We start from the raw sequence: 15,435 nt of genomic DNA on the forward strand, positions 1-15,435 counted from the left end.
TTTAATAGAATTTTTTCTCGTATTGACGAAATAAACTATATAACTCATATTTTCCGATTCCTCGTTAATTTATCTTTATAGAAAACAATTCCATTCGCAGTTCAGCGAATTTTGCCGAGTTTCGAGCTCAATGTTATAGAATTTTGTCATGTTTGAAATCCCAATTTCTCTGCGCTTTTTCAAAGATCGTACGCTGACAAAGTACTCCTTCTGCGCTCTGACCTCGTTGCCTCTAAAATTGATACGGTTTCGACATCGTTCCTTCTAACAATGGCCGTATTGCGAAACTTTCGCAACTCGGCACGGCGAACCGAGCCGAGCCGAACCGAGCCGGCAATCTCAGGATGATTTTGTGCAACTGCCGATGCCGTTCGTTCTACTTGTGTTCTACCTTACCGGTCATCCTGGGACTGCGAACTTTCACATCCGAGAATATGCGCCGACAAACATAGTCAATCATAGTCGATTCGTTGATCGAACAATCGGCCAAACATTTGAAAATCATCCCTCTCGATCGTACGAATCATTTCGCGTTCGGTTCATTTATTCTTTTTACGTCGAAATTGAATTAATTCATACCCAGCAATAAATATAAATTAAAAAGTTTTATCTATTTTTCTCAATTATGAATATAATTTTTTTTCTTTTAATTTCATAAATCTTTTCCTATAAATTTTTTATTTCACGAAATTATATTTCCTTTTTAAAAATGATTTGCTTATTAACAAAAAGAGTACTTATAAAGAAAGACAACAGAAATAAAATTATATAGACGTAACTTTAACTCTTTGATTCATTCGGTAGTTTGACAGCGAGGATCGGTATTTCTCTTAAACTCGATATTGTACGCGAAATGTTCAGGAGAAACAAGAGGATATTTTTCATTCAGAATTTCAAATCCTCGCATAAGACGGCCGAAGGATAATGCGGCCGTCGTGTCCGCTTATACCACCACCTACGGAGGTCGTTCGGTCGGCGAGAAATGTGGGTCAGCCCTCGTTCTCCTTGGGAATCTCGTACGTCATGAATAAATAGACATTTCGTGTGCTGGCAAACTCGGCGATCTGCACTTTTCAATGTAACACAATACATCGACGTGTGAAATAAAAAAAAGAAACAATAAAATGCGTCAAATTCGTTCAAGACTCTTCAAGTCTTCAAACTCTTCAGACTCTTCAGATTCTTCAGACTCTTGGCTTTAAAATATCTAATAACTCTTATTTTACAATAATATTGAAATATTTGATTTCAATTAATAAAATATTTTATTTATTATTTTGTCTGTTATTTTTATTATATATTTATTACAAAAATATTAAATATCTTTCCTGAGAAAAATCTCATAAAGCTGAAAAAATTTGCAAAACATATTTAAAAATCTCCGGCAATTATGATTAATATTGTTAAAGAGAAAAGTCCAAAAATATATTTATTGAAAATATAACTATAAGAAAAAAAGCAAGATTTTAATAAGTATATTAGTGATGTAATTCATTCACCATCTTTTTATCTCAAAATGTAAGTGATTTATTGATTAATCTTGCTTTTATCGTTCGCATCATAAATAGTTCTGTGAAAGTGTCAAGAGTAGATTCTTAAAAGAGTTACTTCCATCCTTCCATATGATATGTCGACGTCACGACGACGACGTGTCCACGTAACGTGCAGGTGTGTTGTACGCGCATCGTACTACTCGTGAGCGGATGCATGCGCGGGGGTGGTGCATGTGACGAAACGCCGTGGAATTTTCAAGCGACGTCATGCTGACGTCAAATACGCGGCCCGGTGCATCTCAAAGCACGATATATCTAACGAGCAGTCCAAACCATGTTACGTTTATAAAGATTCCGCGCATTAAGTCACGGAATATTTGACAAATCGATCTCTTTCCCGAATATTTTAATTTAATTTCCTTCAAATAAAAAAAAATAATTAAATTGAAACAAAATTGATCGATTATTTCGGACAAATTATTTAAAATAAAAGATTTTAATTAGAGCTTGTAATAATGTGTGTACAAGAAAAAATGAGCATATAAAATATAAATATAAAATACTATTTTAAAAGTACAATAAGGAATGATTAGTTTCAACGGAGTAATAATTATTTTAATTTTACTTGACGTTTCTTATTGTTAGAGAAAATTAATTTACATTCTAATTATATTTGGAGAGACTGTCAATTGCAACTTAGGCGACAACCGTTATCGCAAAGACGAAAGGAAGACAGTGACCGTGGAAGTGAGGAGGCTTGTCTGACCTCGCTATTACAATCCCGTTAAGCAGGAGTTCGTCTCGTGCCCTGCCTGTACCTCGCTAGGATCTTTCGCCGCTTTCCTTTTCTCCTTAACCGTCTGACCGCAACTGTATGCTCGGGCTATTTTGACTTCGAAAAAGAAGAGCCGCGGAATTTTTTCATTCTAAAATTAAAGCCACCATAGATTCAAGCTGTTTTTATTCTCACCTTAATTCTTATGTTGCTCGAATTACTTTGAGAAATTGTAGATATCACAATGTAAAGTTTAATGTCTTAAATTTCCAATAATTTAGACTATTTTCCTCTTTCTTCTCAAATTTCGAGATATTAAAAAAATTCTGAAATTAAAATAGTATCTTTTATTTAAAAATATTTAAACTATTTTATTTTTCTTTTTTGCGATGTCTTGAACTACATAAAATTGAATATATTATTCCCAAAAATTTGGAAAAATATATAACAAAATCTTTAAAAACTAAAAATTAGATAATATTATGCATTCAAAAATTTTTCACAACGATTCTGAATCTAACATTTAAAAATCTTGAATTCAGAGATCGAAGTAGCTTGGACGAGAAGAAAAATCTCAGAACGTAAATCTGGATAATCTCTCCCAATTCATAGATTTCGAAATTTGTATTAAAAAATTATAAAAGATTAAAGTTTCGAAAATTCTCGCAAATAATAAATTCAAAAATTGATAAATGTCCTAATTAGGAATTTCTTTTTTTTATAAAAAAGAATAAGTAAAAAAATATCTCTATTTGAAGAGAAAGAAGAGAGATCTTGAAGTTGAAAATTTGCGAATTCTCCCATTAAAGGTTTCAATTTGATCTCGGATACATGAATTAAATATTCCGAAATTCTGAGATCCTGGAGAGAACGTGGAATCGAGCGGATTCGCGCGCGGGAGTACGTTGTACTCTTGCGCGAAGCTACGAGCTAGTAGATTGTGGTACCGTGACACACGTAATAATACCTCCTCGCCCGTTATCTTCCCACATTTCTCTCTCCAGCTCCATTACTACACATCTCTTCCCCTTCACCCCCGTGCAGCAGCGTCAACGTCGTTGGTTGCATTCCGTGCCTGGACCACGAATTGAATGAGCGCGTCGGTAGTCCTCGTATTGGACATGCAATCAGTGCACGAGGATACCGTGTATCATTCGAATCCGCAACAACCGGTTGGATTCGAAAATTCAACGACTTTGAAATCTCAAACTCGAGAAGTCCTCAAGCACTCCGGAATTCTAGACCTGAGAATTCAAGGATTCTAAAATTCGAGCGTACGTTAAATTCATCTGCTCGAAGATCAAAAGATAAAATTTTAAAAAATCCACAAATTTTCTCTAAAACTTCTAGACTTTCCAAATTATTTAGTTCAAAAATTCGGCAATCTTTCGAAATTTAAAGTCTTGAGATAATAATAGAATAATTTCAAATTAATAATAATAATTTGAATGATAATAGAATAATTTCAAAGCTGCTAAACCGCTTAAATCATAGAAAATTCAGAGTTTAAAAAATTCTCTATTTCAAGACCCTCAAATTTCCAATTTCAAAAGAAACCCAAATATCCGATTTTAAAATCCAAGCGCTTGCAGATCCTAAGGTTATCAATTTTAAACGAAGACATTTAAAGATCACTAAACGTCGGTTCACGAACGGGAGTGTTAAACAGCTTCTTAATAGCGTCCAGCTGGCGTTACGTAGTCATTGTAGTCGTCGTCCTCCTGGCGATTGTTACGGCACTGAAACTATAGCATTATGGAGGCAGAAGGCCCATGGTATGTATGCACGTGGGCTGCTATAGCGCTACACTGCGGTGGGATCGATTCGGCCGGAGGTAGGTGGAACCACCCTCCCAACCCGCCCATCCCCCGCATTTACAAGCCTCAATATACACCCCCGCAGCGCACCCTCTCCGTTTGTCTGTCTCCTTCGCACCCCTTCTCCCTCCGCGAAATATCCGCAGTTTGTCTCGAATAGTCCCACGATCTCTCTTTTCTTTTTTTTCCCTCGTCATTCTTCCCCCCGTTCTCTCATCTATCTCCCCCCGACTCTGGTCGCTCGTCGTTGCTTTCTTGTTAGGGAGTAGAAGAGCAGATTTCTCGTCACCCTTACCTGCGGAATTTCTGATTTACTTTCCTTCTACGGAACGGAATTTGACTGCAAGAGTGCTTATTATGCAATCAGAATTTTTCGAAAGTTACTCGTGGAAATTTGCTTAACGTTGGACACATGATTAAGTGGAAAACGTGAATCTTATTTGCGACAAATATACATAATAATGAATATCAATAAAATGATTCTTAAACCAAATATTATTTTAAAAAATAGCATATTAATTTTATATTTTTAAAATAGCGAAAATTTTGTTCCATTATATTAAAAATAATTAAGAGCAAAACAGATATTAATGTAAAAAAGAAGTAATTATTAAAATAAATAATTATTAAATTAATAAATGTAGGGCAAAATTAATTAAAAAACAAAATTAATAAACGAAAAAAATGAGTATGTCAAGTATGTTGCTTTCAATTCAGCCGCAAATATTTTTAAGCCGAGTGAAACTCTATAAATTTGCAATTAAAAAGAATGAATACATTCTTTCACATATGTCTAAAGAATTTTATCCTATCTATTAGATGTAATTCTGCACGTCAATGCGAAAATGCATAGTCGCAACCGATCATACATAGTTCAATAAGTCTCAATCGATATGTGTCAATAATTAAGATTAAGTTCTGACACTTTCCTTGGCAGCAGGATTTCGTTACTAATTGCCTCATAACGTTATCACGAGATATCTCTTCAAACTACTTACCGCCAAATTAAAATTTCAATCAAGTGAAATTCACTTTATAAGTTTAACGAAGAAGAATCACTCTTCGAATTAACTATAAAATTGAATATTAAATGCTTGGAAAATTTTATATTAATAACATTAATCATTGAAATCTTTTTTTGGAAATTAGAACTTTTATTTTATAATTAAAATTTTCGATATATATAAGAAAATTTTCTTCATTATTTCCATAGATGTTCAAATAAATATAGCAGATGTATAGAATAATATGATAATCCATATATTTATAGATGTATAAATAGATCATTTTTTTCAAGTCTATAATTTAATTTATAAAATTCCTTAAATTTTCGCTCATAATTCGAAAATCAACTTGCATTTTTTTCTAGAAAAATATTGACAACGAGCAAACTAATATATATTTGGAAATTCAAGTAGATTAACACGCATGAATTATACTTATTTGAGCGCTTGTTTTCACGCATCTTATATTCATCGACAGCTGCTTAGAAAACACCGGCCACATGCAGCGACAATATTAAGGGCCGCCCCCTAACGCTCACCCCTTTCACCGGGCGAGTGGAATTATGAAACGGAGAGGAGGTGGCGAAAGATATACGTATGAAGGCGACGGTTTGATCGGAGCTTGATACGGATTTTCGTAGGAAAAAGAGTACCTCGGGCTCCGTTGCGCTCCGGTTTCCGCAAAAGCCGAGAAAAAAAGAGCCGAGGTAGAAGCGAGAGGGTGGCTCGTATGTAGGGAAAGGAGATAAAAATGCTACGGGTGGGCGAAGGGGCGAGAGAGAGAAAGGAAGAGAGAGAGGGCTGACATCAAAGCGGTTTTACGACACTGGCAGACGGCACGATATTACGTACGACGCTTTCTATGTATTGAGAAAGCTTTCTCTTCCCCTTTCTCCGCTTCTCGCCGTTTTTAATTATGTTTCGCTCCTCCCCTTCCGCATGCGTTCTTAATGCATTATCTTTTTATATGCACCGTGTGTATGTTTTCGTTCTCAGGTTTCTTTCTGAGAGGACGGAATCTCTATAAGAGAGGAAGATAGAGTTTTTAAATTTGCGAGTCTGAAATCTCTCGAACACTTTTGAGAGGTACTTCTTTTTAGAGCTTTTAATAGAGACGTCTCTTACAAATTGAAAAATTTGACAAATAGAATTAATGCATCTTTATTTTATAATCCGTTCTCCATTAAATAATTTTTTCTTTTTATGTTATTATTTTCAATGTCTAACATATCTTCTTCCACACAATTAAAAAAATTTTTCTTGTCTATTTATCTATATTTTTTTTAACTCTTTCCTTCTCTTTCTCTATTAGGAATTAAATAAGAGTAATGTCTTATCAAATTAACATTTACTACTTATTCAAGTCTAAAAATGAGAACCATTCCTCTCTAGTTTCATCATTTAAAAATTTTTTTACTCGATATTGATTTTTCTTTAAAAAAACATTGTAAATATAAATGGATTTTAAATTAAAAAAATTAAATTAAATTAAATTAACAAAACAAAAGTAAAATGATAGAAGTGGAAAAATAATTAGTTATAATCTATTTATTCAATTACGGATTTCTCAGGATCCAACAGATTTCTATCGGAACACCCTGTAGTGGTACAATATACACGTCGTGCGCGCCGCGTGCCAGCCAGCCAGTTGGTGTTCACAACGAAGGAGAGTAACGAGCAACCGACAATATGTGGGCCTTACCAATACACAGAGAAATACACGCACACAAAACAGTGTGGGTCGCTTTGGCATAATAAGAGCGAGGGAACGGGACATAATACGGAGCCACCTCCGCCCCCGGTGGCCTCCCTGGAAGCTATGGAATGTACCACCCTCCCCATCTTCGGCATCTCCGGACTGGCCCTCTTCCCGTCCCCTCTCTCTCTCACTCTTGCGGAAGATTCCGGGAACAAGAGCGACATAAACGTGTTAGTATAACATTAGATGATGATCGAACGTGGTTACGATCGAATTTTAGAGAACACCAAAAATTCAAATTCTTTCGAATCTAGAAAAGTAATGGCTTTCGGATGTCTTATGTTCCAAGAATATGAAAAACCAAGTTTTTTTATGTTACCAATATCCTTTTAATATGATGTATCAGGATTACGTCAAGTTATTCCTTGTTTCGCAACAGTCTAAATTTTTAAATAACTATTTTTATTTACGAGTTAAATTATATTATTAAATTAAATTATATTAAATTATTTACAAGTTAAATATAATAAATATAATATTATTATATATAATAAAATAACTCTTGTAATATCACTTAAATAAATTATTATATTTTATATATTTAATTAAATTATATATTGAATAATAAACATATTAAATTAATATATAATAATTTATATATAATAAATTAATATATAATAATTTAATAATATATTAAATTATACATTAAATAATTTATTATATTACATTTAAAGAAAATTTTATTTTAAATTTCATTTTTTGAAAGAACTTTATTTTGATTTTAAAATTAATGACCTTGATTATTTCAAATTTTTAAAAATTAATTTATACACATACGATACTATTAATAATATATTAATTATTTCAAATTAATTATTATAAATTTATTAATATGTTAGCGTAACAATTTAGAGCGGACGCGATAGCGTTTTATAATACCATGGCAAGTGAAAAAGTTGATGAAAAATCTCGAAAGATAGTATCGCACGAGCGTGATTCTACACAAGTGTAAATTAATACGATACGCTAAAAGAGAGAAAGAGAGAAAGAGAGAGATCACGATCGCGCACGATTTCAATTCTGCGCTCTTGATTGTCTTTAAATAGAAAGCAATTAATATTGGGCAGCCAAGACGGCGCTGCAAGATGGTGTGCGGGAGATAAACAGAAGCAGAGCCGAATAGCGTTCTACCAAGTATACATCGTGACTGCTCGTTCTATTCAATTCAATTAGATGAAGCGTCAAGTTTCCAACGACTAGTCTCCTCAACGCGATTTATTTCTAAACGCGGTTACTCGAAGATGCAAAAGTAGCAAGATATTTCTTATGTTTCCTCCATTAAATTCTCTGCCATAATTTTTTTATTGCCGCACAAACGTGAATGTGTATTCTATTTTTTAAATAGCTGCGTGAAAATTCGAGGAAAAGGATTTTTTCTACTTTTTATTATTTGGTTCTTGTCATCCTGTGTTTAAATTGAATATATCTTTCACATATGTATGTCCAATAACACCAAACTCAAAATTAGATGGTCACATTTAGCTTCTAAAATCTATTATGACTTAACTTTACGCTTATGGCAAATCAATACTCATGCCAATCAATAATGGCACAAATTCTCTGCTTTATAATATATATTAAAATTTATTATTTTTACAAAAATACTGGAAATTTTTTCGAGACATTATTTCAAGATATGCTAAACTTCTCCTGGAAATTTAGCATATCTTAAGATATACTTCTTTTAATTCCGCAGCTGTTATTCGATTCTTATCCTTTTGTACTTAAATTAAACGCACCTTTTGCATCAAATAATTAAATTCAGAATAAGATAATCATTTAGATGTAAACGCGTCGAAAATGGCTCCATATTAACAACGATTCAGCAATCTTAAAAAAATTCTCTACATTATTTATTCAAATTCTTCTATTATCTTTGCAAAGACAAAAACACTGGACCAATTTATATCTCAAGATATCATATCTTCCAGCTGCTTAAAATTCCAAGAGAAACCTTCCAAGCCCTTATCCGATTCTCGTTATTTAAAAGAAAAATGCATATTTCACCGATTTAATGTGTTGAGCGAAATTGAATGTCAGTAAATTCAACGTTAAACAGTCACACGCATTTAGCATCGGAGTAACTTTGCAGCAACAGAGCGGATCAATACCCGCGCGAACGCCGATCAATAATCCCTGCTAACCTTTGACTATAGGTGTTACACCAAAATTCTCCATTTTCGTCGAAGATGAGATACGGAATTGTCGTCTCTTTAGGGAGATCCTGTCCTCTGTTAAAATTCTAAGGGAAGGAACTCTACTCTCCTTCTAGTATCGCACAGCGTAGCGACAATTACGGTGCTTGTCGCGCGCAAGCGCTGCGCTCTTTCGTTCGTTGAACCGTTCGTGAGAGAACCGCTCAAACGTACACATACGTATGTGTGCATGTGCGACTATGCGTTGGACAAAAAGGAAAAATATAGATTAAAGAGAAAGAGACGGATGGAGAGAGAAAAACAAGCGTCACAATACCTTGTCAATTCCGGTACCGGAATTATTATCCTGGTAGATTTAGAATCTAGAAATATTCTCAAGAAGAGTAATAATAATAGTTGTAGTAGTAATAATAGTAATAGTAGTAGTAGTAGTAGTAGTAGTAGTAGTAGTAGTAGTAGTAGTAGTAGTAGTAGTAATAATAATAGTAGTGTCTATTTATTCCCCAAGATGAAATATTGTTTTTCAATTAATCTCAAGTCAATTTTACATCATCCAATCTTCAACGAGAGAACGTTGGTCTGTTCTCCATACATTGCATTTATTACACATTTTCTCTCTAGCATACTGTTTCGAAGAGAATAGCTATCGCTATCCTTGAAGAGTACACTAATCGATCGCGATCAAGTTGGCCCGGGACCAACTTGCACGTTCTTCTCGAAGCCCAAGAGAACCACGCAGACTAAATCTCGAAGTCTCCGATCGATAACGAATATCATGTGTTCGAATCGGTAAAAAAATAGCATCACCCCTGAATAACGTTTGCGTCATCATATATCTCGCTTAGATCAGTCGATTTATTACTGTGAATCATTATCGTGGGCAGTCAATATGCGATTCATATTTGCCTTTTTTTGTCTTTGATAATTGTCTTTATAAGAAAGTTTTGAAGATAGTAATAATAGTAGTAGTAAACATTTCTAACATTTGCGATATCTTTTGATTAAAATTATATTCTATAATTAATTATTTATATAGGAATCTATATGTTTGTGTTAGAGATTATTCATATATTAAGTATTTATATTTTAAATATATTTTATTTTATTCCACAAATATCATATTTTGGGAAAATTTTAAAAGTCAAAAGTAAAAAATTTTAGTTAAATATCTATGATACAAAAATATATTTCAAAACGCATACATTTATTTGTTTTTTATATTATTTAATTATATTAATTATATTTATTATATATTATTATGTATTTTTATAATATATAGTTCATCATATAATTATCTATATTATTATATTTATATATGAAATACATTATTTATTTAAATATTTATTTAAATATATTATTTATTTATTAATATATTATTTATTTTAAATATCATTAGACTTCTCTTGTTGATTCTAAATTATTGTAGATGATTATTTACTTTAGTTTAAACAATGCATTTCTGTTATTAAGTTTGTTGATTTATTTTGTTAATACCAAATTATTGCAATTAATGGATTATAGATTGTTATATATTCTATGCAGTTTCTTCGTGAATAAACTTTATTTGTCCTCGTCGATGCATCATCGCATCATCACATCATTGACATAATTAGAATGATCATCGTCATCACTGTAATATAGCCAATCTGCAACGTACACATCTCAACGTCGTAGTCGAGAATAATGCAGTTAAGATATTTACTTTATACTAAAAAATAAAACGCTATTCCACGCATTATAAAATACAATACAAAGTATTATCATCCTTTTCAAAAGGGAGCACCGTTTCGGGAAAAGATCATTGTTTGTTTTATCTTTCCCTACGAAGAATCAAATTTAATTAAAATAAAAAGGAAAGCGCAATGCGACGAAATTAAAATATCATAAAAACATGGAAGAGCAAGGAGATGTTCCCGCACCCCGATGACTAATCCGATGATCTACCGGGTGTGCTCTGAGAATCGCTGCATTCTTTTGCGCGGCACATTGTGTATATGTGTGTATCGTTTATTATGGATCCACCAACACATACGAGTCGACGAGACGAGTCGAGCCGAGTCGAGTCGATTCGAGCGGATCCGAGATCGCGGCGTCGGCGTCGCTCGGCGTCATCGACGACGCCGCGCGACGCCGACGCCGCCTCCGTTCACTCTGCTCCGAGCTGTCAAACGCGCCGCACGCAACCTGGTCGATCTCCACTTATCACATTTACTATTCGGCTCCTCTGATATACTCTTCGTCTTGTGTCTCCTCATCGTAGACCTCTTCGTCATTTCCGGGACAGCGTCAGTCGCTTCCTTAGCTCGTCAGCAGACTGAGATCTTCTACTTCCGGATAGAAAGTTTGCTTCTCCACGTTCACGTTGGTTTACCTCAAGTTAATTTCCTCTTCAAGCTCAACGTCCAAGTCTCTGTATTTTTTAATTTCTCGTTTTCGACGAGGATCTATCGATCTCGAAATCATCCCAGTCGTATGTCGGACGAATCTTAGTTTTGACGAGTCTGTGCGTTTTCCATGGGAAAGCCGGTACGCCGGTAGATCCCTCTCTCTTTCTCGGTCGGACGTGTCCTTGGGATCGCTCGCTTGCTTCTCGCGAATGTCGTCGAGCGACTCGTTGTCCTCCTCGCTCAAGGACACACTTGATCCTGCGATGAGAAATACCTATCGCCGGCGTTTCGCGGCTCATCATCGAGAACAGGAGGATGGCAGCCGGAGTCGCGATACGACTTAAGATCCCCTGAGACCGCAGCTCAGATCGGGCCCTCGAAGATTGCGGCTTATCGAAGTCGAGGAGTGAGAATTGGACCAAGCTGGAGGAAAGATTGTGCAACTTCAAGGTAAAAGCTTCGCTCTGGTAGGGGTCCATCGTGGGGTTAGAGTATCGCTGCCCCCCTTCGTCTCCCCCTCTTTCTCCTCCATACCGGCCGGCTTTGAATCAATAATCTCCGACCAAGATTATATGTAGGCTCTCCTGTAATATCTTGTATATTTAAAGATGAAAAGAAAGATGTATCGAGGACCAAGATTTTGGAAATTGATTTTTCTTTTCGTATCGATGTGTTCTGCCTCTCTACCTTTTTGTTTCGCTGTCGTTCTCTTCTGGGTCTAGCAACGGTGCGCGATATCAGTGCGCGGATTATTGATTTCTCCATTCTCTCTCTCCTGCTTGCTTATGTTATTTTCGTGGAAATGGTAGAGCGCGATGATCGTTGATTATAATAACGGTGAAATCACTTATCTTCCAGAAGAAAGATAGGGACAAGAAACCGTGGTTTCCACGGTGAACGTAACGACGCAATTAATCTCTATTTTATGTACGTTATTTCAGCGTCTCAAATTTACATTGTTATTATTCACTTTATTTGAATATATGTTAATATTTTTATTTTAGTTTAACATTTACAGCACTTTTCTCAAAAGTTTTTATTGTATTTATAATATATATTTTTTTGTTCTTGATATATTTTTAATACTTAATATTATTAAATAAATCTTCTCATTTATTTATTTATATGCATAATTTATATAATATATAAATAATAAAATTATTTATTATTTTATTATTTTTATTTTAATTTGATATTTGCATAATTTTTATATTTTTATTTTAGTAATCTTTTAATATTTATGTATAATAGGCCACTGTTATTTGTTCGAGGATTTAAATATCTTACGAGGAAAAAAGAGTTATTTTTTAGAAAAGCTTAATTTGGTGTTTGCAGATGGAAGAAACACCCGAGATGGAATCGCCTTCGGCCCGTCAGGACTGTCTCGTTGAGGCCCAAGAGGATTCCACCTCAGTGGAGCCTGAAGCGAAAAGCGTATTATTATCTCCAAGCAAGGCGATGGCGACGATGACAACGGTAACGACGCCAGCAACAGAAATTGAGGACAAGGCACGAGATTCTGTTGAAAATTCGATCTGTGAGAAACTGGACAGAGGATTGGAAAACCAAGAATCTCAAGAGAGACAATTGAGTGATTATCCTTGCCTCCGGAAATCGGAGGAAGAGAAAGAAAATGAACTTAAAGTTGGAAAGTTGGAAAAGGAAACTAGCGAAAGCGGGAAAAATTTAGAAGTTGATATTGATGTGGAATCGACGAAAGATTCTCTTCAAGAACCTGAGGAATCTTCGAAGGGGCCTGATTCTCAGAATTGGAACGAAGATGAGGAGGACAGAATCGAAAAGAAGAGATCGTCCGGGGGCGATTTTCTGCCGATCGGCGCAGAGATCAGGAGGGTTGGCGTCGAGATCTCGGAAGAGGAGGTGACCCAAATGAGAAACGACGTCAGAAGATTGTCACCAGTGTTAGTGAGTTTACGGGAGAGAACCTTGGGCGAGGTTTTCCTGTCTTCGCAGTCCTGCCTTTTCGGGGACGAGGTTGATGATAAGACAGCGTCGCGGAGTAATGCCAACTCGCAAGAATCATTTGAAAAGAACGATTCCAAAATTCAGGATATCGATCAAAGTGAAAAGCGGGATGTTGATGAGGAAGAAACGGTCATTAAGATCAACGCAAGTCTCTCAGATTGCACAAACAGCAAGCTAAATCATGAGGAGGAGACGCTCGACGTTGACATAACTTCTTTGGTTCCCTCTAGGTTAGAGAATTCAGACAGAACGAGTCAGGATGACATCAAGGACACGAACGTAACTGCGACTATCAAGACCACATCCTGCACGCCGACCAAGAAGGAAGCGCCATCGAGTCCCTGTCGACGTTTATCGGTAGTGCTGAACCGCATCAAGGAGGAAGACACAAAAAACGATACACTGACAGATGAAAATATCAACGAGAATACCTGGAACATCGAGGAAAGTTCTCCGTGTCCCAAAAGAAGAAGAGATTCCGTTGAAGAAGAGTGCGATTCGTCTTCAGAGATTTCGAAAACCAAGGAGAGAAGTTCGAAAAAACAACGGTTGCAAACTAACTCCTCTCCGATGACGAGATCAAAGAAGTGCGAACTGACAGATAGTCAAAGTCCAGATCGCAATCTGACGCTAAAAAAGTGCAAAGTTGTGCTGGAGCGAATCAGAAGTGAATTCGAACAATCTCAAGAGGAAGAATCCCACGTCGAGGAACTCGAAGCGTTGAAAAGGCCCGAGAGAGAGGAACTCGCGCCCGTGGCAGTGATAGGCAAGCTGGAGGAAGATGAAGAAGTGGTACTGACGAGCTCGTCGCCTTCGGGTGAGAATAATCGCGCTTTTAACGAATTGGATCCCTTGGAGACGACGCCGAGCTCGCCGGAAGAAGGAGAGACGCCGGAAGAAACATCGGTTGACGTCGGCGCCGAGGGTGTCGACACCGAGACGGAAACCGAGACCGGCTCCGACAGCTCGGAGATATCGCCCATGACAAACATCCGGGAACTACGCGACGTCGACATGGCGTCCGACCATCAGCTGCCCTGTTCCGAGGAAGGACCGCTGTGCTGCGTGGAAACGATGGCGCCGATCATGACGAGACTGGAGGCCGAACGACCGGAAGCATACACGGAGGACTCTGCCGAGAGCCTGACATTGGCTACCGGTGCCAGAGACGAAGTTAGATCCGATGGGAGTGATTCCGGTTTAGGGAATGAGATTTCTGGTGATCCTGGACCGGCACCCGCACCGGAAAGCGACTCGGAGACCTCTTTTCTCGACAGACTGCCGGACGACATCCTCTCTGACAAGGAGAAAGGTAAGAAGTGTTTCTTTCTTTAAACGTCTTGTTAAAATTTTTTTATTTCCTAAATTTTTAAGATTTCTTTTCATTTGGTTTCAATAAATATGTTTAAAATTTAATTAATAAATTATTAATTTAAATTAGAATTAATTGTTTGAATAACAAATTGAATACAAATTATCATATTGTCACTGTCGCATTGGTTTTCAAACGCTTTAAAATTGATTTAATTTTGATTTGTATTATGTATCCTTTTATTCATTATTTTTTAAATTTATTCGATTATGAGATGCTGCATCAGATGTTATTCTGCGTTTAATTTTGAAAGTATTATTCAGTATTTGAACTGTTATTCTGTATATATGTATAAATAATATTTTATTTACTTCCTTTTCACAAAAGATTCTCTGTTTTACTCTGTAATTATATTCAATTGTTAAACTGTTAACCAAAATTTTATTTATTCAGCGTTTGCATTGTTATTCGCATGAAGAGAATATTTTGTTATTTATTCTTTCTCTGCAAAACCTATATCGGTGAAAATTGTATAAAATGATTATTCTCAATTGCTACGATCTTTTAATTTAAATTGAAAAGGTCACCATTAGATTGAAAAATTCAGAAATAATCATCTTAAAAATTAGATCGTTTTAAAAATTCTTTTGAAAGCTTTTATGCTTGCAAAAGTTTTAAATTTAACAAGAATTCTTCTTGCCAGTCTAATCTCACAGTTGCGCCAGTCGAAGATATCCAGCGAGCGA

The 15,435-nt window shown here is 35.6% G+C and overlaps 1 protein-coding gene across 4 annotated transcripts in view; it reads left to right on the plus strand.

The window, feature by feature from the left end:
* The window catches only part of Axud1 (AXIN1 up-regulated 1), a 33,480-nt gene that overhangs the window by 10,977 nt on the left and 7,068 nt on the right, over positions 1–15,435 (plus strand). For 2 of the 4 annotated variants that reach the window (XM_083092891.1, XM_083092890.1), the window contains exon 2: positions 12,727–14,689. In XM_083092891.1, the coding sequence (XP_082949017.1) occupies positions 12,727–14,689 (1,963 nt within the window). The other 2 variants (XM_083092893.1, XM_083092892.1) reach the window with 2 other exon arrangements.

The sequence above is a fragment of the Camponotus vicinus genome, unplaced genomic scaffold (genome assembly GCF_025532165.1).
Source record: "Camponotus vicinus isolate PSW18456_S1 unplaced genomic scaffold, iyCamVici1.0 SCAF_3, whole genome shotgun sequence".
NCBI lineage: Eukaryota > Metazoa > Arthropoda > Insecta > Hymenoptera > Formicidae > Camponotus > Camponotus vicinus.